General features: G+C 41.8%; 2 protein-coding genes across 9 annotated transcripts in view; one reads left to right on the top strand and one right to left on the bottom strand.

Annotated features, from left to right (window-relative positions):
- Nucleotides 1–7,824, bottom strand: part of EXOC3 (exocyst complex component 3) — a 62,753-nt gene extending 54,929 nt beyond the window's left edge. For both annotated transcript variants that reach the window (XM_061590033.1, XM_061590032.1), the window contains exon 1: nt 7,663–7,824. The gene's annotated coding sequence lies outside the window, so the exon portion shown is untranslated. The remainder of the gene's footprint in view (nt 1–7,662) is intronic.
- The window catches only part of COBL (cordon-bleu WH2 repeat protein), a 267,077-nt gene continuing 250,495 nt past the window's right edge, over nt 7,055–23,636 (top strand). For 3 of the 7 annotated variants that reach the window (XM_061590027.1, XM_061590024.1, XM_061590021.1), the window contains exons 1-4: nt 7,055–7,218; nt 7,706–7,983; nt 8,754–9,012; nt 11,066–11,188. Coding sequence is in view for 1 of the 7 variants with exons in the window: in XM_061590025.1 (XP_061446009.1) it covers nt 8,966–9,012 (47 nt within the window). In the remaining 6 variants the exon portion in view is untranslated. The remainder of the gene's footprint in view (nt 7,219–7,705; nt 7,984–8,753; nt 9,013–11,065; nt 11,189–23,636) is intronic. The other 4 variants (XM_061590026.1, XM_061590029.1, XM_061590022.1 and 1 more) reach the window with 3 other exon arrangements.

Below are 23,636 nucleotides of genomic sequence, written 5' to 3'. Positions count from 1 at the left end.
GTAAGAGGCATCGTAATTTTAATTGGTCAATTGGTGGGCACCCAACAGAGCAAATCCAGGTGTTTACGTATTTGGGCATTCACTTTCAGGACACTCTGTCTTGGAGAAAGCACATCGACCACACAAAAGTTGCTGCATTAAGATCATGTGGAGCCATACTTAATTTTTATAGGACAGCAGGTGGAAACCTTATCCCCCCTGCTCTGAAAATCTACCAAGGTAAAGTCCTTGCTCAGATCCTGTATGGAGCTCCAGTCTGGGGCTGGGAGGATCACCATCTTTCCAGCCTAGAAACAATTCAAAACAGCTTCCTGAAAAAACTCCTCCGATTACCGGCTGGTACCCCAGTGGCACTTTTACGCTCAGAGTCTGGTCTACCTGCAGTTAGAGCCCGAGCACACTGCTCTCTACTTAATTTTTGGGAGTCAGCTAAAAATGCCACAGCCAAACCAATTCTGAAATCTTGCTATGAATCGGCTTCTATGGACAAACATTGGTGGTCCAGTTTATCTGGCTTTTATCATTTGTACCATATCCCAGTCCAGGACTCCCCAATGCTTTCTAATAGAGGAAGGCTGCATGAGGCTATTTCTAGGCACTGTTCTTGGTTAGATAGGCTGCCTATTATTAACTCGAAATTCTCCAGGTGGTATGGAGTATTCAAGCAGGACCACCTTAGAGCGAGTTATTTGGCCTACCCCCTTGCGATAAATCGCCGGCAGGCCTTTACAGCACTAAGATTCCAAACGATGCCGAATGCAGTGCTGCTCGGACAATACAAGCAGGTTCCGTGGGCTCAGCGGCTGTGTATATGTGGAGTGGCAGTGGTTGAAGATCTGCCCTATTATCTATTGGAATGCCCTTTGTACTCCAATCCTCAGATCAAATTTTTGGGAGGCCTCCTGCCATGGCAGGGAGCGCTTTCGGACCCACATATTATTTCCCTTATTTTATCAGACAAGGACGACACGATTACGTACAGAGTTGCTCAGTTTGCACTCACAGCGCAAAAGCTCCGGGTGAAGCACATAGAAGAGCAGACATGCAATTGCTCAGAGATGCTATAGGACAAATAGCACAGTTTTAGATTGCGCCATATTCGTCTTATATTTTATTATGTAATTTTAATATGTTTGTAGAGGAAACTAGATACTTTGTATTTTGTATGCTTTGCGATGGCCTATGGCTAAGCAATAAAGGTTGACTGAGAAGTATCATCAGCAATTCTGATAAGCATTCCCTGCACCTCCTCATCCAAATCATTAATAAAAATGTTGAAGAGCACTGGACCCAGGACTGAGCCCTGCAGTACCCCACTCGTTACCCCTCCCCAGTTTGAGACGGAACTGTTGAGAAGCACTCTTTGAGTACAGTTCTGGAGCCAACTGTGGATCCACCTGATAATTGTTCCATCCAGCCCACAGGATGTTGGTCCAATCAGATCACAAACCCTTGGAAGAGTTTTTTACAAAAGCCATTGGACAGGCCCCAGCAAGACTACAAAGGATGCTCTTGCAACTTCAACAATATTACTTAGAAATTGTCTACACACAGGGCAAGGACATGTTTGTAACTGGCATCTTATTAAGGGCCACACTGAACACTCCTCAGGGTGATTTGGAGATACCCTTTGATGAAAAAGTCATGTATGCTCTTACAGAAACAGAATTAATTGGTGACCATATGCTTCAGCAGTTGTAATGCAATGCCAATGCTGACCGGGTCCTCCACAGCCTCAAGACTCAACACCTTAGCAGGTGGCCCCGGAGAAGGAAACAGGTGAAGTCAGAACTAAGAGCATATTGTTGAAGATGAGATTCAGATTGAAAATGAATTGCTAATGAGTGGGTTGAGGATGATCATTCTGCAAGGTGCAAGAGACGACATGTTAATGCTGTTGCGCTTTCCACACCAAGAAGTTCAAAGGATCACAGCCAAAGCTTGACTCCTCATGTAATAGCCAAACATGAAGGCCCACATCGAGCAATGGGTAGGTAGCTGCCCACAGTGTCAGTCCTTACAGCCAATCATCAAGCGTCCATGCTGCCACATGATTCCTGCCTCCCCTGGTTGAAGGTTGCAGCTGACGTTTTTGAATTCAAGGAATGCTCAGACCTGTTGAAAACAGATTACTACTGAAAGGCTGTGTATTAGCATCATTTTATTCTACAATTAACAGAGACTGAGCACTTGTTTTTTCTACATCGTCCACACATAATCTAGATCTGTTGCATATTTTTTGCCCCTTAAAAGTCCTAATTGAGAAACTGATTTCTGAAAATAAAAACTGGCTGCAGATTGATTCTGTATTACTCCAGTGTGTCCACTTGAAAGCAGATGAAAACAGATGTAGGCGGTCCCAGTGATAGTATGTGTATGTATCCACACCTGTGAAATGACATTGTGGACAGGTGTATAACTAGAAGGAATCACCACTTCCTCCTTCATTCACCTAGGGCATGTGCAGCGAGGAAAAGGCATGGCAAGCTTACTCAAGGGGAGGATTTTCAAATGAGTATCAAATAACCACACCCACCCTTGTGGATGGCAGGATGTAGAATTAATCTAGATTGAAAGCAGCATGTTGAGGACGAGCATGAATGATTCCAGATTGAGATAAAAGCTACATTTTGTGGTAAAAACAAGTTAATGTGTATGCAGCCAACATATCCTGAAATTCTCCATCTCACTGATAAATCAGCTGCCACAGTAATGGCAAAACTGAAAGTGGTTTTTGCCCACCATGGTATCTCTAGGAAGATTGGGTCTGACCATGGTTCTATTTGGCAGTAACAGTGTGCAACAATTTGTCAGAGAATGGGGTACCATCATGGCTGACTTGAGCCCAACCTACCCTCAGTCCAATGGCCTAGCTGACTCCAGACCATTTAAAAAATGCTTGAAAAGGCACAACAAGATAGTACAAAACTCCATCTGGCCCTGCTAAATGTCAGGCACACACCAGTATGGGTCTTCCTGTCACCTCCAGCTCAATTGTTGATGAGACACTTTTTGCATAGTATGCTTCTTGCGACTATAGCAGCATTATCTCTGGCAGTGCTATCGGGTACACACACAGCTTAGTCAGCTTCAGCATCAACAGAAGTCACATTATTATAGGGGCATCAGCTCATACCTCCTCTGTGTTTTGGCAATGAAATCTGAATGCAAACAACCCAGGAATGGGTCTCAGCCTTAGTGCCTGGAAAGAGGAATGACTCATGAGCATGTGAAGTGAAAATGCAAGGAGGAATCTGAGGAAGTTCCATGTCCCATCTCCACATCAGTGGAAACATCACAGGATGAATCCAATGGACAACCCCCTGGAGTGGATGGAGATCCATTGCCTCAAGACTGTTGACAACAATCTGAGCCTCCAGAGGCATCCAGAGACCCTCAGCAGTTAGTCCGAATTAGGAGAGGTCAAGTTGTATAATACCCTCCCAAGTTCCATTATTGTATTGTGGGGAAGTGGGAACGACTCCAATGGAGTCATGTCTTCAATCTCTGACTCCAAACCTGAGAAGTATGTTTTGATCCAGAAGATTGATTGTTCATGGATTTGAAGCCAAAGAGGGGGATATAGCGAGTGTGGCCTCTCTCTTTAAGAGACAAGCCCTCATAGGCCTACTGTAGTAACTTTGCTCAGATTCGGGCAGAGTTGAGTGCCACGGTTAGAGCAAGTCCAATGGAGGCATCCAGAATACTGTTTGTTCCAACTCGATCCATTTCAGTTATTGCAGCCTGAGGTTGTAGACAAGCTGCTTGAACATGTGCAGCTAGCCACTTGTCCCCTTGACTCTTGGTCATCTTTGCTTCCTAGACAGGGGTTGACTGGGTGGGTCCAGGAAGTGATTAATGCTTCATTAGAGGATGGGAAGGTACCATCTGCCTTGAAGGAGACCTAAGAAGAAGAAGACCTCTGTGGGCCCAGAAGTGGTAAACAATTATAGCCCAGTGGCAAATACCCCCTTTTTGGGCAAGGTGCTGTAGGTAGTGGAGGTCTAGCTTCAGGCATACTTGGAGGAAACTGATTATTTGGATCCATTCCGGTCTGGCTCCAGGCCTGACCATGACACCTTGTCTGCCTTAGCTGATGACATCTGTCAGGACAGAAATAGGGGGAGTGAGACTCTGGTTGTTCTCCTTGATCTCTCAGCAGCTTTTGACACTGTTAACCATGATATCCTTCTAGAGTGTCTCAGGGAGGTGGGGGCTGGGGGCACTGTACTTCTGTGGTCCTGCTCATACCTCCAGAGCCACTTCCAGAAAGTAGTTATGGGAGATTACTCTTTGGCCCCATGGAAGCTTGTCCTGTGGTGTCCTCAGGGGTTCCCCATGGTATTTAAACACCTATATGAAGCTTCTAGGAGCTGTCATCAGAAGATGTGGAGTGAAGTGTCATCAATATGCAGATGACACCCAGCTTTGTCTCTCTGTTACATCTAAATTGGGAGAAGCAGTTGAGGTGCAGTGACATACTGGATGTGGGTCAATAAACTGAGGCTGAATCCTGAAAAGACAAAGGTGTTCTGTGTCCCCCGTTTTCATGTCTTGGTGGATGGGAGATGGTCTATTCTGGAAAGAGCAGGTCTGTAGCTTGGGGGTGCTCCTGGATCCAAACACTGTCACAGAAGGTTCAGGCGGTCTCAGTGACTAGGAGTGCCTTTTTCCAGCTCTGCTTTGTTTGCCAGCTACTGCCCCTTTTGAACAGTAATGACTTGGGCACTGTACTCCATGCTCTGGTAACTTCCAGATTAGATTATTGCAATGTACTCTATGTGGGGCTGCCCTTGAAAACTTAAATTGGTCCAAAATGCAGTAGCCAGATTGCTGGTTGGGTTTCCATTTAGATTTTATATAACCCCTGTTCTAAAACAGCAGCATTGGTTGCCAGTTCATTTCTGGGCCCAATTCAGGATGCTCATGTGACTCTTTTAAAGCCTTAAACAACTTAGGCCCCAAATACCTGAAAGGCAGTATCCTTTCCTATACACCCTCTTGGGTACTAAGATCAGCAGGTGGGGCCCTCTTGGTAGTGTTCTGTTGCTCTCACAAGCTCAGGGTGGTGGCAGTGATCCAAGTGAGGACATTCTCTGTGGCAACCCCTAAGGTGTTGAACTCCCTCCCCACAGAGGTACATCTGGCAACTTCATTATAAAGTCAAGCTGTACCTATTTACCCTGGCCTTTGACACCTGAGATACATATTTTTAGAAACCATCATATGTTTTTACTTGTCAGTTGTTTTTAAATTTCTTTTAAGAATGCAATTTAAATTGTTGTAACCAGCCCTGGGACCTCAGGGTGAAGGGTGGGTAATTAATAGTGAAGATGATGATGATGATGCCTGGTCTATAATAGACCTCCCTGGTGCGTTTCCCTTCATAGCTCAGTGAAAACTAGTAGGAAGTTAGTATTAGTTATCTTAGCTGCTATGCTGAGTTGTTGATCTGTTGTTCACAATTAATACAATTATTTCAGTTTTCCTGACTACTGCTGCTTCCTGGTATTAGGGCATACCCAATGCAAGGTTTCCCTACACAGCGAGTACTGTTCCCAAACCCATGGGATATTACAATCTGTTGCTTTTTCCTCTCTGCAAACATCTTCTTCCACATTCCTTTTATCTTGTTACACATTTCGATCCTTCTCTCGTCTTCTACTTTCTTCACCTGCTATTGTTGCCTTTTCTATAGGCATTCAGTTCCATTCCATCACACTTCCATGTTTAGAAAAAAAAACTACAATTCCCTCTCCACCCTCCTCCATCACCAAACACATAGAGAGTTCAGCACAGCATTCTTCCCTTGCAGCTCAGAAAACACGAGCTAAAAAGTGCTGTTGCACAGCTCACTGAAGTGGGCACATGGCCGGCACTGATATCCTGAAATGGGAGGAGGGAAATGGAAGCAGGGCCTCTGGAGGCATGAATTTGGCAACTGTACGGAAAGACCTGTAAATGGATTCCCCCCGTCTACTTAGCAAGGAATTTCCCCCCTGACCCAGCCCCATTTCACATTGCAAGGAGTGGTGTGAGGATGATGTGACATTCCTGATCTCTTCAACTTTTACTTCATGCAGCTACCAGATGCCTGCTCTCACTTCCTGGGCTCCCAGCAGCTGCCATGATGGCAACTGCTTGGCAACCAAGCTACTCCACAGCAGGCAACCCATCTTCATTCTAGTCCCAGAATACTTCTATTCTAGGAGAAACCTAGAAAGCTATAGAAATATTCTAGAAAGTGAACAGAATGTTCCGTATGAAGCTCTCTCACTAGAGGCATAGGTATAGAAAGATGGGGCACATGGTTGGCCAGAAATGTATCTTACTCGGGAAGGCTCATGCCTTTCGCCTGACCCATTGCCGCCTTCATGGAAACTGATAAAATGAGCATCTTATCAGAAGAACACATTCTAGCCCAGACACTGCATGTACTGTTCCTTTTGTCTGGTCATCCTAAGTTAAAAGTCCAATATGGTAGCAACAGCTTTGCTGTGACTAGGTTTGCCAGGTTCAGGGCCTGAAACTGATTCTGTATCTCTAGGAGAAGAAAAAGTCAGCCAAGATCAGGTGTTCTTGCAACACTGTAATGGGAAAAACCACAAGGTGGAATTCTCCCTTCCCCCTGCCAGGCCCAGCCTCCAAGAGGTCTTCTGTATCTTTAAAAGTTGTGCAGGGGGAAGGGAGAATTCCACCTTGTGGTTTTTCCCATTACAGTGTTGCAAGAACACCTGCACTTGGCTGACTTTCTTTTCTCCTAAAGATACAGGGTCAGCCTCAGGCTTGAACCTGGCAACCCTAGCTGCGACCCACCTGGTGTGGCTTTGCAACTTGCTGGTTGAAGACCTATAATCCTAGATTGATACAGACTCTTAAAGAAATCTGAAACCTTGCAAGCAAATATATGATGAGAGAGGCAGAGATCCCTCAGCCAGATTTTTTCTGGCTGAGTTTTGAAGTGACTCTGCCCTCTGCTGCACACATCTCCCTTCCCCATTGCTGACTTAAGACCTTTCTGGACCACCCACAGCAAAGCGTTGGCCACACCTGCAGGCACAATGGGTTAATCTACCAATCAGTTATAAAATCTGTATGAAGCTGAACTGCACAGGAGCTGACCCAACCAGCTTTTACAGCAAAAAGGGGCAGAGTTTGACTAGCATTGTGTGCCCGTTTTCAGAAAAGAGGTGGTGCTGCACTTGAACCGGCACAACAGTAAGTGTGTCTCTACCATTGGTCTGAATTGGGCCTAGAAATGCACCAAGTTGATTGTGTGTGAGCATATATCTTATTTTTGAACAAACCTTTTCTAATATGATTTGATTTCTTGTGGGTTGAGCTCACAGCTGTCACAGTTGATCTGGAGATTGTTGAACAAGCTTTCATTTTACATTTTTGATTATTTTTAATTTTTAGGCATAACTTTCTGGAAGCATGAAATTGACAGGGCAATTCCAACCATGTCTACTCAGAAGTCAGTCCTACTGAATTCAGTGGGGCTTACTCCCAGGTAAACTGGGTTAGGATTGCAGCCTTAAGTGTCTGTAACATGGAAAAGATATAAGGGAACATTATGATCTGTTGCCTAACTTAACATCGCTCATTGGGCTGCCCAACTGCCAACTCCGCTTTGTACTCTCAAGGGTAGTTATATCTTACCTGCATTTGGGTTATGTAAGGAAAGAATTTCCTCTCGATACAGGTCGCTTGGCTGGGTTTTGCTTGTGGGCGCGATGAAGGGGCGTGCTCCGCATGCGTGCGTGCCACTGGTTGCTCTGTTCCAGAGAGGTTCCTTCTTCGCCGTGTTTGTACTTGTCCTGGGCAGTCACATGGAAACGCTGCGCTCGCTGCTGTAACAGCTGCTCCTGCTTCGCTCAGCACGGTTTTGAAGAACTGCAAGTTGGCTTTACAGCCTGGTGGCTGGGAATTGCTGCGTTACAACTCTGTTCTAGCGCAGGAGGTGTCGAGTTCAGCCACGAAGTAAGTCGAGTGGAGCAGCTTTTGGTCTATTGGGAGCAATGGCGTTCATTGTCATGCTGTACCTTGTACTATTAACTACAGCAACTCAAGCCTCTTTGAAATCCAGGATTATGAAGGCTGGTTGCCCTATTTTATGCATGCTTGTTCAAATGTAAGCCCCGCTGCGTGGAATGGGGGTTATTCCCACCTAAGTGTACACAGTTGTACTGCAGTCTGCAGCCTTAGTGGTAAACAAAAGGCACTCTGTATATACTCATACATTGTGTGTTGCAGCATTATGAATCAAATCCAAAAACTGATTTTGGGGCTCTCCTACCTCAAATTTTAATCCCTGGTTATAATTGTTGCACCGTCTTGCATTTTCTGCCTAATCATTTGCTTCATGTATTCTGATAGATCTTTGGGAGAATTGCGATATGTTCTCGGTGGTTGGTAAATCTGACAGGTGCCTTCGAGACTTTCACCTTGTTTTTTAAACTAAGCCCGTTTGTTCGGCCTCAGAAAGAAATATCTGTTGGACGCATAAATATTGCATAGCTTCTCCTGTGCGTTCTGCATACCATCTTTGCAAAACAAGCCGTAGAAGCCTTAAACTAGTCAGCGGATATTCCTGACCCACAGGAGGGACAAAACCAGAAACTCCCCTTGCTTGTGCCTCTCTGTCCCCAGTCTGGCTTGAGACAGGGCACGGAGACTGCTGAATTATTTGCTGTTTGGATGCCAGGCAGCAACCGCCAGTAACTTTACTTTCTGTACTGTGCCTCCTTTAGCCGCCTCGTGGAGATGAAAGGGCAGAATGATCCTCAGCTGGAGTGGGGTTAAAGTGTGAAGGAAGAACAACAACCAGGAGAGAAGGAAGTCGGTTCAGCGGAGCCTTTTTTATTTACTTATTTAAAACCACCTTCCTCCACCGACTGGAATTTGATCAAGTTCCGGCAGCAGCAACTTCATTAAGAAGGCAGCTGAAGAGAAGCTACCCACCATGGAGGCAACGGTACTTCAGCCCGGGGACTGTAAACCTTCCAGCGGGTAAGAAAGGGCCCTGGGAGATTTTATGTCGGGAATTAACATTTCGGGGGTGCTTCTTTGGTTGGGTGAGATACAAAGGAAGAACTGCTGTTAGTTGGCTCTTTGCTCCATCACTCTAGTCTGCGCTGTTGTCCCCCTCTTTTCATGCTGCTCTGAGCAGGAAGACAAGTGTCGTGGAATGTATTGTGGAAGTGCACCTTTTTGCTTTGCACTTCTGACTGCCAGGGTAACTTTGAAGGTTTAACAGATTTGGTTTAGCTATCCCTCCCTCCCTTTGCAAGATCTCTATGCCTCTCACAAGTCAGGCAGAAATTCAGTAGGTGACTCTTCTTCATTGCTATCTCTTTCCCTTCCAGCTGCTGTTGCTGTTAATAAGCAGGCCACAAACAAAAGGCTGCTTCCCTATATAACAGACAGAGCAGTAGTGGCCTCCAGCATGCTCAAACCTGCCACCTGATTGGGCTAGGGGGAGCACCCTGGGATTTCCCCCCTCTTCTTCTTCCTTTCTTCTCTCCCCCCCCCTTTCAGCTGTTGACAGCATGGGGAGAAGCAGGAGTCTGGCAGGCAACTGAGAGGGTGGATGGGGAAGGCGAGATGCCTGGGTAAGCTGGTAGCAGGCAGGGAAAGGGCAGGCTCTTTTGAGCGGTTGCCAAGAGAAGGCTCAGGCAGGCGGGGCCTTGGGTGACAGGTGGAGGAAGAGAATGCTCTGTGGATAAAAGCAGGCCACTCTTAAAGGGGAAGAAGGGAGCAGGGTGCGGCAGAAAAAGGAATAATCCTTGTGGGGATTAGAAAGCAAAGGCTGGGTAAATGGGAAGTGGGGAGGAGCCCTGGAGTGCACCCTCAGTTTTTTTTAGTTACTGTTATTAGTGAGGCTGGTATTTTTAACTGAAAGCAGTGGTTTTAACAACTGAATGGAAGAAATGGAAGGGGCGAAATGTTTCCTGGCATGGAGGAGGTGTAAAGCATCTGTGAATTCTTGACCATTGTGCTGTTAAAGACTGAGTGTGTAGCTGCCCTTCTCCTCGACACTCTGAGAGTTCTGGATTTACTGGGAGGGAATGCATTGCTGTATCAGAAGCTATGTTGTAAAGAGAGTAGAAAGTCCATGGATAGATGTTGGCAATTAATTGCTCAATACTATTAAGTTATCCCTTAATATTAAAGTACAGTAAAAAGAAAAGAATGGGGAGAACCAGTCTCCTAAATAAAATTTAAATGAACAGGTAATCTAGAGCGTCTCATGTTATGATTTTGACACTTAATTAATGCTATATAGAAGTTGTGGATTAAGATACAATTGTGAAGACACTAATAAATGTACACTAATGGATTTGGGAAATCAGCATTGGATTGTTTCTGTCTTAAACTGGGCAAGTGGGTTGGGATAATAGAGCTGGCTCTGCCGTTACGCAGAATGGCTATCTCTGTTCATTTTGGGTGTCATGAAAGGGCAGCAAATTGTTAATGGTTTAATGTGTTGTTGTTGTATATTTATGGCCAAGGATGGGGAGAGACACTTGTGGGATTTTCTGCCTCAGGTGCTAGAATAACCTGGCCAGTCTTGGTTAATATGCACCTTGATTTTGGGGGTGGGATGTCATTTGCTGCCACGTCTCAGGTAGCAAGATGTCTTGAGCCAGCTCTAGATAATTCTAGGAGAATACATTGATTTGCAGGTCTAGGGACAGTAGGCCTAAAAAGCTGAGGTTCAGGTTTTCCTGCAATTTGATTCACATCATTACAGGAGAAGTCAGAGAGGGGAAAACGTGAATTGCACAGTAGTTCTTGAGGTGCATATGTGGCAAAGAAATGATAGATCCAAGAGTGTATATTCTGCCAGTTCTTTAAGTTCAGAAGAGAAGCATGATTTATTAAAGTGGGTTTTTATCAAGTAGGGGTAGTGCTTCTTCAGACTCATTAATTGGGATAATCTGAAAGCCTATAGTTTTGTTTCTGGGTCCAATTAAAAGTGTTGGCATTGACCTTTAAAGCCTTATATGGCTCTGGACCACTATACCTAAAAGACTGCCTTTCCCCATATGAACCTATCCAGAATCTGACATTGTCATCTGAGGCCCTTCTCTGGGTGCCAACTCTGAGGGAGTTCCAGAGGATTGCGATAAGAGAACAGGCCTTCTCTGTAGTAACTGCCCCATTTATGGAATGATCTCCCCAGGTAAGCCTATCTGATGCCAATGTTGTCATCATTTTGGCACCAGGCAAAGATGTTTTTGGTTTCCTTGGCATTTGGACAGCGCCAATGATATTGTATTGTCAAATCTGTTTTTAACATATTTTTGTTATTGTATTACTTTTTTTTTACTTATAAGTTGCTTTGTGACTTCTTATTAGGAAGTGATATGTAAGTTTAATAAGCCCACCCTAGTGTTTTACAGTTCTTATTTTAGATGTGTACAGTTTGGAAATTCACATCTCATGAGTAGAGATGTGAAGGTCCTGAAGAAAACAAATGAAAAATTCAGGGGGAAAACCATGTTTTCCGTCTGTTTCCAATTTTTCAGAAAAACAACATTTAGGAAAAAAAACCTTAACATTTTTTTTCTGGGCCTTCACATCTCTGCTCATGAGTACTCTCCTTTTCCAAGAAATGGGCTTGTAATTTTTAGTCAGCCATGCGCATTGTCATACCTCAAGTGCTGAATTGCACGAGTTCTGGAATTGCAACATGTGGCAAGGGAAGAAAATGGTGGAGTCTCAACAGAAATAAGTGAAGAAAACAGTGTGGTGCTGCAACCCCCAGATTCTTCAGTCAAATAGATTTAGGCTGCAATCCTATACATACTTATCTGAAAGTAAGTCCCACTGAAGACAGTAGAACTTGCTTCTGCACAGACAATTATTTAATTCATTAATCTCCTTTAAAACTAAGGTAGACTTTTTCAACCAGCTGGAAAAACTTGTCAAAACATAGTGTCTTCATTTGTTTCCGGAAAGTACAAATAGTGGGCACCTGTCATATCTCAATAGGGATGGGGCAGCTATCCTGAAAGCCCTGCTCTGAGTTACTGTGGAGCAGGCTTCTAAGTTCTGTAGGGATTTCAAGGAGAAACTCCTGCAGAACACAGTGTCCTATGGGGTGTGTAAGCTTGTACGCCACAGTGAAACTGCTTATGAATAGCACTGTGTAAATATTGTAAATAAATGTAACAAAAGAGGAATATATGCATTTGTCAAACATGATGTATATGTGGACTATGAGCAATTCCTACATGGCAATGATTTTCACATAGAAAATTCATAATTTATTCTCTGGATTCTGTACTATGTTCTGGGGTTGTGTGTCACATGTACATGGGTTTCTTGGAGATAAGCTCATGTGGAAACTCCTCCTTGAAGGTATAAAGGTTTGAAAACCACAGTTATAAAAAGGAATATAATTCACTAGCGTCCAGTAAATATGTTGGTTGCAGTTTTATCTGAATGTGCTTTTATCCTGAATGTTGAAAGGGTCATTTAGTAAGATGGTATTGAAGCTCAAATTGCAGCAGGGCTTTGGACCTGGCTGGACATGTTGGCTGGACTGGATGGTTGTCCATCTTTTATACATATTATATTGAAACAAAGAATCACAAGCTACTTCATTCAGCAGCTGGGAGTTTCCTGTACAGTATTAAATTTATTTTTCCTTGAATTGTTTAAGGATGAAATCAAAGTAGTCATGGAGTGCTGTGTCTTTGTGAGTGAATGAATGATACCTCTTTCCTAGATGGAAGGAAAGCAGTCAGTGATGGAATAATGGGCTGCATTATTCTGATGTGTGTGTGTTTTAATGTACTTTCCCCTAACTGTAAATACAATAGTGTTTTTGTACTAGAATATGGTATAATAATTAAATGCTTTATTTTACAAGTGATTTTAATAGGCATAAAAAGAACTGATTTGGAAGTTCTGGTTGTTCACTTTAGGTTTTTCTTTTAGTATAAAACAGATGCATCAGTATTCATTTTACTTCATTCGCTGCAATTGCATGCATTTTTGCCTAGAGCTCTTTTTTAAGTTAGTGTATCTTTGCCTAATGAGCTGCTAATTATGGGGAAATATTATTTCGTTGTGATGTTCTTTAATCTCAAAACTGCTATGTCATTTGAGACTTGAGAATATTGGTTCTTTCTGAAAGTCTTAATAGAATCATAGAATAGTAGAGTTGGAAGGGTCCTATAAGGCCATCAAGTCCAACCCCCTGATTAATGCAGGAATCCAAATCAAAGCATTCCCGACAGAAGGCTGTCCAGCTGCCTCTTGAATGCCTCCAGTGTCAGAGAGCCCACTACCTCTCTAGGTAACTGATTCCATTGTCGTATGGCTCTAACAGTTAGGACGTTTTTCCTGATGTCCTGTCGAAATCTGGCTTCCTGCAACTTGAGCCCATTATTCCATGTCCTGCACTCTGGGATGACTGAGAAGAGATCCCAGCCTTCCTCTGTGTGACAACCTTTCATGTACTTGAAGAGTGCTATCATATCTCCCCTCAGTCTTCTCTTCTCCAGGCTAAACATGCCCAGTTCTTTCAATCTCTCCTCATAGGGCTTGGTTTCCAGTCCCCTGATCATCCTTGTTGCCCTCCTCTGAACCTGTTCCAGTTTGTCTGCATCCTTCTTGAAGTGCGGAGACCAGAACTGGAAGGAGTATTCAAGATGAGGCCTAACCAGTGCTGAATAGAGGGGAACTAATACTTCATGCGATTTGGAAACTATACTTCTGTTAATGCAGCCTAATATAGCATTTGCCTTTTTTGCAGCCACATCACACTGTTGGCTCATATTCAGCTTGTGATCAACGACAATTCCAAGATCCTTCTCACATGTTGCATTGTTGAGCCAAGTATCCCCCATCTTATAACTGTGCATTTGGTTTCTTTTTCCTAAGTGTAGAACTTTGCATTTATCCCTGTTGAATTTCCTTCTGTTGTTTTCAGCCCAATGCTCCAGCCTATCAAGGTCCCTTTGAATTTTGTTTCTGTCTTCCATGGTATTAGCTATGCCCCCCAATTTTGTATCATCTGCATATTTGATAAGCATGCTCTGTACCTCCTCATCCAAGTCATTAATAAAAATGTTGAAGAGCACGGGGCCCAGAACCGAGATCTGTGGTACTTCCACCCAGTTTGAGAAGGAACCATTGCTAAGCACTCTTTGAGTACGATTCTGGAGCCAACTGTGTATCTACCTGATAGTTGTTCCATCCAGCCCACATTTAGCTAGCTTGCTAATCAGAATATCATGGAACACTTTGTCAAAAGCTTTGCTGAAGTCGAGGTATATTATGTCCACAGCATTCCCACAATCTACAAAGGGAGGTTACCCGATCAAAAAATGAGATAAGATTAGTTTGGCAGGATTTGTTCTTGATAAATCCATGTTGGCTCTTAGTAATCACTGCATTGTTTTCAAGGTGCTTACAGATTGACTGCTTTATAATCTGCTCCAGAGTTTTTCCAGGGATTGATGTTAGGCTGACTGGTCTGTAGTGATATCTGCATCGTATTCAAACTATATAAGAAAATATTGTTTGTCCTTAGATCCTTATAGTACTTCTCTACATATGTTGCATTTGAGGGTCTGAATATTATTATTAAATTTATTACCTGCTCTCTACCAGAATATCTTAGACCAGGTCATAACAATATAAAATACGATATTAGTTTAAAACAAGTTACATTCACCACCAGAGAGGGTCCTAAGAACATCTTTCTCAAGTATCATAGACCAGGGTGAAGAGGTTCATCTTCATCATGCAACAGAAGCTGTACAATGAAGGTGCAAGATACATCTCTGTGGAGAGGGAATAACACAATTTATAGGCTGCCACAGAGAATGGCCTCTCCCGGACCCCCCCCTTCAACTTTAGAGTGTGGTGATATTACCAAGAATGCATGCAACTGCTGAAGAGATGGTCACTGCTGCCAGCTTTGATAATCCTGATCTCCTTGGTAGTGAGGGCAGTTCATTGCCCATACTCCAGTCAAAATAGGTGACAGGTGGCAGTGAAGCTGACCCTCTGTTTAGTGGGTGTGTGCATTGCCTTAATCTGATAGGGGTCGCTTCAATGTCCAGACGCAGGTGCTAGTTCACAGCAGCCTTTGCATATGGGCCTGATTTTTAGGATAATCTGTGCTTGAAAACTTGCTTGAATAGTCTCATCCAAAATTTGTATCAGTGAGAAAGGACCTAAAAAAACCCTACTAAATATACAAAGCATAGGACTTTCTTTTTTAAAAAGGGAAATACAGTTTTCTGATTATATTTTGTTAGAAGTCTAGTTCGCACGTAACAGTAAGCTATAGTTAAACTATGGCTAACTTGGAATGAGCATGTGCTGCTCAAATCATGTCCCCTCCCTTTGATGTGTTGAGAGGAAGTCATAGTGCTGGCTTAGCATTATGTGCGAACCAACTCCTGGTTTCTCTCCAAACAAGCAATGAGAACAAGCCAGGATTATGTCAAGTACATAATACCTACAAGAATCTATGGGTCTAATTGATCTCATGGTTTTCTGAACCTTAAAAATACTGTACCATTAACATATAAATGACTAACAGATAAATATTAGCCATGAGTTGTAAATTATCTGTAGTAACTCATTTTATGGAGCTTGCAACCATAACACATTACAGACTATGTACAGTTACCACATTTGACAACTGCATGAGCAGGACAGACAGCAAACTACTTCCAAAAATTCTGTATGGTGTAGAGCTCTGGGGCCATTCGGTTAAAAATAGACTTGAAGTTCTCCAAAACCAATTTATGAAGCAAATTTTGGGTCTTTCTAAAGGTACTCCTGCAGCCCATTTAAGGGCGGAATTGGGCCTTCCGTCCCTGGCTGCTAGGATTGATCTGGCTTTTCTAAGATATTGGAAAAGGTCCAGATTTCTGGACGATTCCTCCCTTATAAAACTTTGTTGGAACGACCCGCAGGGAGTGAATGTCTGGGGGAAAAAAAAAACACGGAGTTATTATCGTTTTACGATCTTACTCCAACCAAGTTCCTAAGCCTTTCCTCCTCTGATCTTCAAAATTGGATTTTTAATCACGATGCATATCAGGATAGAGCCTCAATCGTGGCAGCTTCTTTTTCCTCGTGGTTCCCTCAAATAAAACTTAACCACGCTCCACCATCTTATTTTACTACTCTGACCATTATGTAAAGCTTTTACGGAGCTGAGGTTCCAAGCCATGCCTACTGCCATTTTAGAGGGCCGATATAAGGGAATTCCGTTCGCAAATCGTTTTTGCATTTTTGGTTGTATGGTCCTTGAGGACTTAATACATTATATGTTACTCTGTCCTCTATATACACCCGAGAGGAAAATTTTTGGTTCCTCTTCCTTGTTTTTCTAGCGGTCTTTCTTTTAATGAATTGATAATTGCCCTTTTGATGGACAACAATAACCAAACTACTATTGCGGTGGCAAATTTCGCTCTTGCTGCCAGAAATATTAAAGTATATTACCTCAATGTGTGAATAAATTGTTGATTTACCTTCTTATTTTAAATGTATTTTAGAATTACTGTTTTGCTGTTTCATGTTGCAACGGCCTATGGCCATAAGCAAATAAAGGATGGATTGATTGATTGACAGACAGCAATTACACCTAGCACATTGTTGCTGTGATTTTCTGTCATTGTGTTGATCACGGAGATGACATCTCCCTTCCTTCCCCCTTTTCTTGCCGTTACAATTGGCAGGCCATACCAGTTCTAAGGCCTCACCTTGGTATCTCAGACAAAAGCTGGCCATGTGTCTTGACTGGACCCAGGGTTTGATAAACTTAAGACTCAGGTCTATTAGGAAGATGCGTCTTTTGGGATGTTCACTGTGTTGTGGGTAATCACTTCATGACAAACAATGTAGTGATTGAATCAGTAACGCACACTAAATTGGGTGGGGGGTTAGCCAGTATTAGATCCTGCATTTAGAAGTGTATATAGTGACCATTTTGTCACAGGTGTCTACACCACCTTTAGTTTTACTATAGTTGTAGCCCTGTGTTAAGGGTGAGTTAGTCGAATCACATTCTGTCATAATGAGAAATTGGCAGGGACGGCATAGTTAGGGATGGAATCTGCCCACAGCGGATTTGCTGCTGATCCACCCCTGCCCGCATGGAGAAGAAGGCAGGAGAAGACACCCCCCCCATCTGAACAATAGAGCAGGGGCCTCGGCAACAGCCTCCCTGGGATAGGCCCATCACAGAGGAGGAACAGGAAGAGGTGGTGCCACACTGCAATGCAAGAGGCAGGCTGTGATAGGTGAAAAATCTTAATTATGACTGCAGGGGGGATGGAATTATTCGGATTATTCACCCATCCGCGTCTGCAGCCTGTTTCTTGCCTCGTGGTGTGGTGCCTCCTCTTCCAGTTACTCCTCTGTGGTTTGGCTCTGCTCAGGGAGACTGTTGCTGAGTCCTCTGCTGTATTATTCATCCTGGGGGCTGGGTGGGCTTCTCTCTTGCTTCCTCCTCTTCTGTGGGGGTGGGGGCAGGTTAGGGGCAAATCTGTGGCAGCCCCTGATTCCATCCTTACTCATAGATAGAAAATGGTTCAATGGATTTACCTGAAACTTGGCAGTACAAGTATGAGGAAGGCTCATTCTGACTTTGGGATATAAAGGATAAGAAATGGTTTATTTTGAATGACTAAAATGTTTGATAAGGGATTTGGGGAAGTTGGCAGGTGATGTATGTTTTTATTTTATATACTTTGGTGGGGTACTTTTTTGGGGAAAGGTTTCTCCATTTATACTGTCTTTTGGGAAATGGCTTGTGTTAGGTCAAGGGGAACGTCTAGTGTGTGCCATTATCCATGAGTTGTGTATCATGTTTTAATGAAAAATGAAGTGGACTGCCTTCAAGTTGATCCTGACATATGGCTACCCTATGTATAGGGTTTTCATGGTAAGCGGTATTCAGGGGGGGGGTTCCCATTGCCTCCCTCTGAGGCTAGTCCTCCCCAGCTGGCTAGGGCCTGCTCAGCTTGCCACAGCTACACAAGCCAGCCCCTTCCTGTCCGGAGCTGCCACCTGGGGGGCAACTGGGCTCCTTGGAACTATGCAGCTTACCCACGGCTGCACAGGTGGCAGGGCACGTAACCCCTGAGCCACTCACTATAGGGTGATCTTTAGCTGGCCCTTGACACCCAGGAGACAAGAGCGGGGGTTTGAACTCACAGACTCTGGACTCCCATCCAGGCTCTCCTCTCCACTGTGCTATACTAGCTGTCATGTTTTAATAAAAAGGTATTTTTGTGACTAATATTAGTGGTCTTTCACAAGGTTAGATGTGAAAGGAGATGGAGAAAGCAAATCACAGGAGAGTAAAAATTGTATGAGAGGCATGGTGGTGGGGGAGGGAAAGTATCCCTAAAGCGCATAGTAGCTGGGTTCTGATGGGCAGCTTTTGAAAGCGCAGAAGTGTTCAGGAAAAAGGGGAGAGTGATTTAGAGGTCAACTGCTTGACTCTATGTGTGCTTTATATGTTGACGTTCCTTTTGTTTATTGCAACTTTTTTAAAGGCTAGGCTTGCTAATTCATCTGAAAACCTCCAGCTAAGTCTGCCTCTCTATCTTTTGACAATCTGCAGAAATAAGACAAGAGTGATTGTAGGGCATAGGAACTAACAGGCCCTATGCTTATGTAAGCTTTTTTTAAAAAAAAATGTTTTGTTTTAATATGTTTTTAAGGATGTTTTGTTGTAATATATTTTAAAGTCTGTTTTTATGATGTATTTGAGTGTTTTAGTGCTTTTGTTTGCCACTCTGGGCTCCTACAGGAAGCAAGAACGGGATACAAATCTAATAATGAATGAATGAATGTCACCCACTGAGCTCCTTGTTATAGGCAGAGAGGCAGTGGCAGCCAGTAAAGGTTGGCAACCCTATTAAAGATACAGAAAAGTTGGAAACATTATTTCTAACCTTGATTAATAAGCATAACAAAAGTTGCATGTCAATTCTTGCCCTTCTGGATGATGTGTGATATCTTAATGAAGATATTTCTTCCTTTTTCCATTACGTTTCTCATTTTCAATTTCTTGATTGCCTGATGAGAGAGTTGTAGGCACAGCCTCCTCAAAACGTAATCAAATTCATTTGAGAAAAAGGTTTAACATGTTGTGTTAAGTTCTTTCCATGAACCAAAACAAACCAACAGGTGTGTTCCAACAAACTGAAAAGCGAAAAGGAAAAAGAATTGGAAACCAGAAAAACACTAAAAACACTAAAAATGAAGGTGTGGATCCTTTATAGAAAATTATTTTAAAGAGAAATATATACCACTGTCACAGCTAATTAACAGTAAATACAATCAATATATACAACAACAACTGTTGGGGTAAAATATCACAAATACATAACAAATACAACTTATGAACTGAAATGCCTAAACATGTGACCAAATGCATTTCGACATGGTCTTCTTCAGTGGTCAACACATGTATGAACAACTACTACACAGTTCAACATTAAATATAACAATGTGATTCAAGGTGCAGCTCCTGCAGAGATAAAAAAATTAATATTTACATACTGGAGATATAATATTGATCCAAATAAAAACTCTAGATATTCCTTACATCACTCAACCTGTAACTCTATAGAGCTATAGACTGGTAATTTCTTGAAAGTTGCCCCACAATGTATAGACAGAGAAGCTGTTCTCAAACTCTGTGGGCACAGGACTTCTGTTAGAACCTAATATAAAAAGTAAATATATAAACAATAAAAATCCAATATGCTCAACATTCAATTTAATTAAAATAAAGAAGTAAAAAAACATTGGCATGACAAACATACCTGACTCACTTACCCAATAAAATTATTTGCTTCTTAAGACTGCACCAATATTAAAACATCCTGTAGTTCTGCTTGATTCCAAAATTACTTATGTATAAGAACATAGCTGTTTCTTTTTAGTAAGCCTAACAGATGCCTTTGTATTTAAGAAAAAAACCTTTAAAGAGATATCCAACACATCAATCAAAGGCAGTATTGCTGCATGTAACTGAACTCCTAGTGAAAATACAATGGCCAACCTATAAACATTATATAACCCTATAGGCCTACACACTGATTCTACATTTATCCATAATAACTTCTAATGCATCACCATCCAATTAACATCTTCATTAAGGCCTATTGGTATTCTTGTGTTGAGAGTATAAATCCAAAAAAGTTCTCTTTGCTGAAGTCTGTGATATAGTTGATATCCTTGAGCTTGTATCTTCTCCAGGCAGAAAATTTTATGTCTTGCACATTATGTCCACATTCCACAAAGTGTTGAACCAAGGGGGCTTGCATTTTTCTAGTCCTGATGCAGCTCTTGTGCTTGCATATTCTAATTTTAATTGCTCTTCTTGTCATCCCAATACATTTTTTTTTTGCACGGACAAATAATAGCATAAACAACCCCTTTTGTATTACAATTAAACAAACCATTATAAACATTTTTAATGATTAATAGGATTCATAAATGCTTCTCCTTTGTTAGAGTTCCCACAAACACTGCAATTGCCACATGGAAAATTACCCGTTATGGCTGTACCCATCAATGTTTGATCTCTACTGGTTGACTTTGGTTTACACATACTGTGAACCAGTATATCCCTTAGATTCCTCTGTCTTTTATATGCAAATAAGGGGCCATCCTTGCATCCTGGCAGATGCACAACTAGATGCCAATGTTTTTTGATTATAGTCTTTATTATGTCTGTATGGCTATCAAAAGTGAGAGGGATCACCATGTTGTCTTTCCTTTGTTTGAGCTTTGATGTCATTAAATCTCTTCTGTCCTTATTTAGGGCTTTATATTTACTGCCTCTCAGTAATTTCAGTGGATACCCTCTTCTGTTTAATTGTTCTGTGAGTATTCTGGCCTGTATACGGAAATCTTTAATCTCACTACAATTTCTTCTTATTCTCAACATTTGGGAGTAGGGAAGGCTGCATTTAATGTGCATTGGATGGTAACTATCATCTTGTAAAAATGAATTAGCATCAGTATTGTTATGAAATAGGCTACTTCTAAGTTTATGGAGACCTCCACATTCAAAAAATGAACTTTATATTGATTGTAACTCATATCAAATTTGATGATCTCATGAACTCCATTGACGTACTGCAAAAACTCCTCAAGAGTCTCTACTGTACCCACCCATATCATAAATATATCATCCAAGTACCTCTTACATAAGGTAATATACTTTTAAAAATACATTTCTTTCCTGTAGGATATGATTACATTCAAAATAATCCATATATAAATTGGCAAGCTCAGGGGCAAAGTGGCAGGCCACGGCAGTGCCCAATATTTGCCAAAAAAAATTATCCTGAAATTGGATAAATTCAAAATAATATTTTCAATTTAAAAGAATTAAGATGTATCATTGAACACTAAAGTCAGGATCATTCGGACCATGGTATTCACGATCTTTATGTATGGATGTGACAGTTGGACAGTGAAAAAAGCGGATAAGAGAAAAATCAACTCATTTAAAATGTGGTGTTGAAGAGAGCTTTGCGGATACCATCGACTGCGAAAAAGACAAATAATTGGGTATCAGAACAAATTAAACCAGAACTATCACTAGAAGCTGAAATAATGAAATTGAGGTTATCATACTTTGGACACGTAATGAGAAGACCTAATTCACTAGAAAAGATAATAATGCTAGGAAAAGCAGAAGGGAGTAGAAAAAGAGGAAGGCCAAACAAGAGATGGATTGATTCCATAAACGAAGCCACAGACCTGAACTTACAAGATCTGAACAGGGTGGTTCATGACAGATGCTCTTGGAGGTCGCTGATTTATAGGGTCACCATAAGTCGTAATCAGCTTGAAGGCACATAACAACAACAACAAAGTTCAGCTAGTGCACATCATTTCTCTCCCAATTTCATTCATTTTTTGGATGATTTACAGATGAGTTGCAAATTAATATTCTTCCCTAAAGAATTTTCAGCTAATGAGTCATTCCTTTTGTAGGATGCATCTTAAGTTGCACTTTTTGTTGCATCATGCTTAAGAATAAGAAAAATATAAATGTCCTGCCTTCAAGTTGATTCCTACTTATGGCGACCCTATGAATAGGGTTTTTATGAGTCTGAGAGGCAGTGACTGGCCCAAGGTCACCAGTGAGCTTCATGGCTATGTGGGGATTTGAACCCTGGTCCAACACCTTAACCACTACACCACACTGGCTCTCCTACACTCACAGACAATTAAAACATTTATGCTGTATCTAGATAATTTTGAAGAATGTGGATGCTATAAAACTACAATATTTCTTTCTAGCAGAGCTGCTGAAACCTCTTCCTACTTTCCTAGCAATATCTAAAATTATAGTTGTGTAATATTAATGCTACAGTTATTTTGGATCACTCCTTCTAGACATGGGTGTTGCCACATGTATTGGATAACACATAGGGGACACACAGTATTTTTGTTTTACAGTGTTCAGTCTCAACTATCAAAATAGAAACACATACCCTTAAGAGATCATTTGTATGACTTACAGATTTCAAGTCTAATTTACTGTTTTTAAAAATCAAGATCTCTGCATATCTCAGAAAGCCCTGTTTTAATAATTTCTATTCTGCCAGTCCTCCTATTCAGACCAAAAAACTTATCCTTCATGTGGGAGATATTCCTGTTTTGGCAGTCTGTAGAACAGTTATAGTATGCAGAGGAACAAGTAAGATTTTATTTATCAGATTTGTATCCTGCCCTTCCTATCAGTAGGAGCCCAACCCACTGCAGAATTTCACTCATTAGGCATTTGGTAGAGACTATTAGTCCCAGAGTATTCAAATTTGATCAAGAAGTTCCTGATTGGACCCAATTTCAGTGACCATTCATCTCAAAGATCCTTCTGAAATTTCTCTAGAACATACTTGATCAGATCATGTACCATACTTAGTATGTCATTGGGTTCTTCATCTGTTAGGGCCAGCTGGGATTTTCTAAAGATCAAGTACATCTGGGTATCTCCTATTTTTTTTTTTTTTAGTGTATTGTGAGTTCTGGCTCATAACCAAATGAAATCCGCTGTTTCTGGGGCTATTTACAACATTAGGTAGTGATTTTTGTCAATTACATCCAATTGAAAACAGAGTTCTTGGCTAAAATGACATGTTAGAATGATTATGTCATCCCCCACCAAATATAAAATTCACTAATAGGCAAAAAACTCCTGCAATTTAAAAACTATAGCTGACAGAATTTTTAAAAATTTTTTAAACAACCTTTATTCAGAGCGTCATACAGTACAATTAAAAAAAAGTAAAAACATACAGAAACATCATGAATCTCAATCGGATGGGTGAAATGGAAGAAAAACGATGCTGTTGACATGGTAAGTGGGGGATCATAGACAAAAGGTACCAAATAAATCCGGGGGGTAGAGAGAAAATGAAATGTAATATATACAAAGGGGATTGGCATAAAACTGATCATCAAGAAAACCAAATAAAGGCATATTTTGTCAGAACTGTCCATCCATGTGTTTGTTTATTCATGTAGGTCACAACAGGCCACCAGATGGCAGCAAAGTCTATAGGGTCTACCGTATTTTTAATCTCTTTAAGGTGATAAATCAGTTTTTCAGAAAA

This window comes from Rhineura floridana, chromosome 11 (genome assembly GCF_030035675.1).
Source record: "Rhineura floridana isolate rRhiFlo1 chromosome 11, rRhiFlo1.hap2, whole genome shotgun sequence".
Taxonomy (NCBI): domain Eukaryota; kingdom Metazoa; phylum Chordata; class Lepidosauria; order Squamata; family Rhineuridae; genus Rhineura; species Rhineura floridana.
This window is presented reverse-complemented; position numbering and strand designations above follow the sequence as displayed.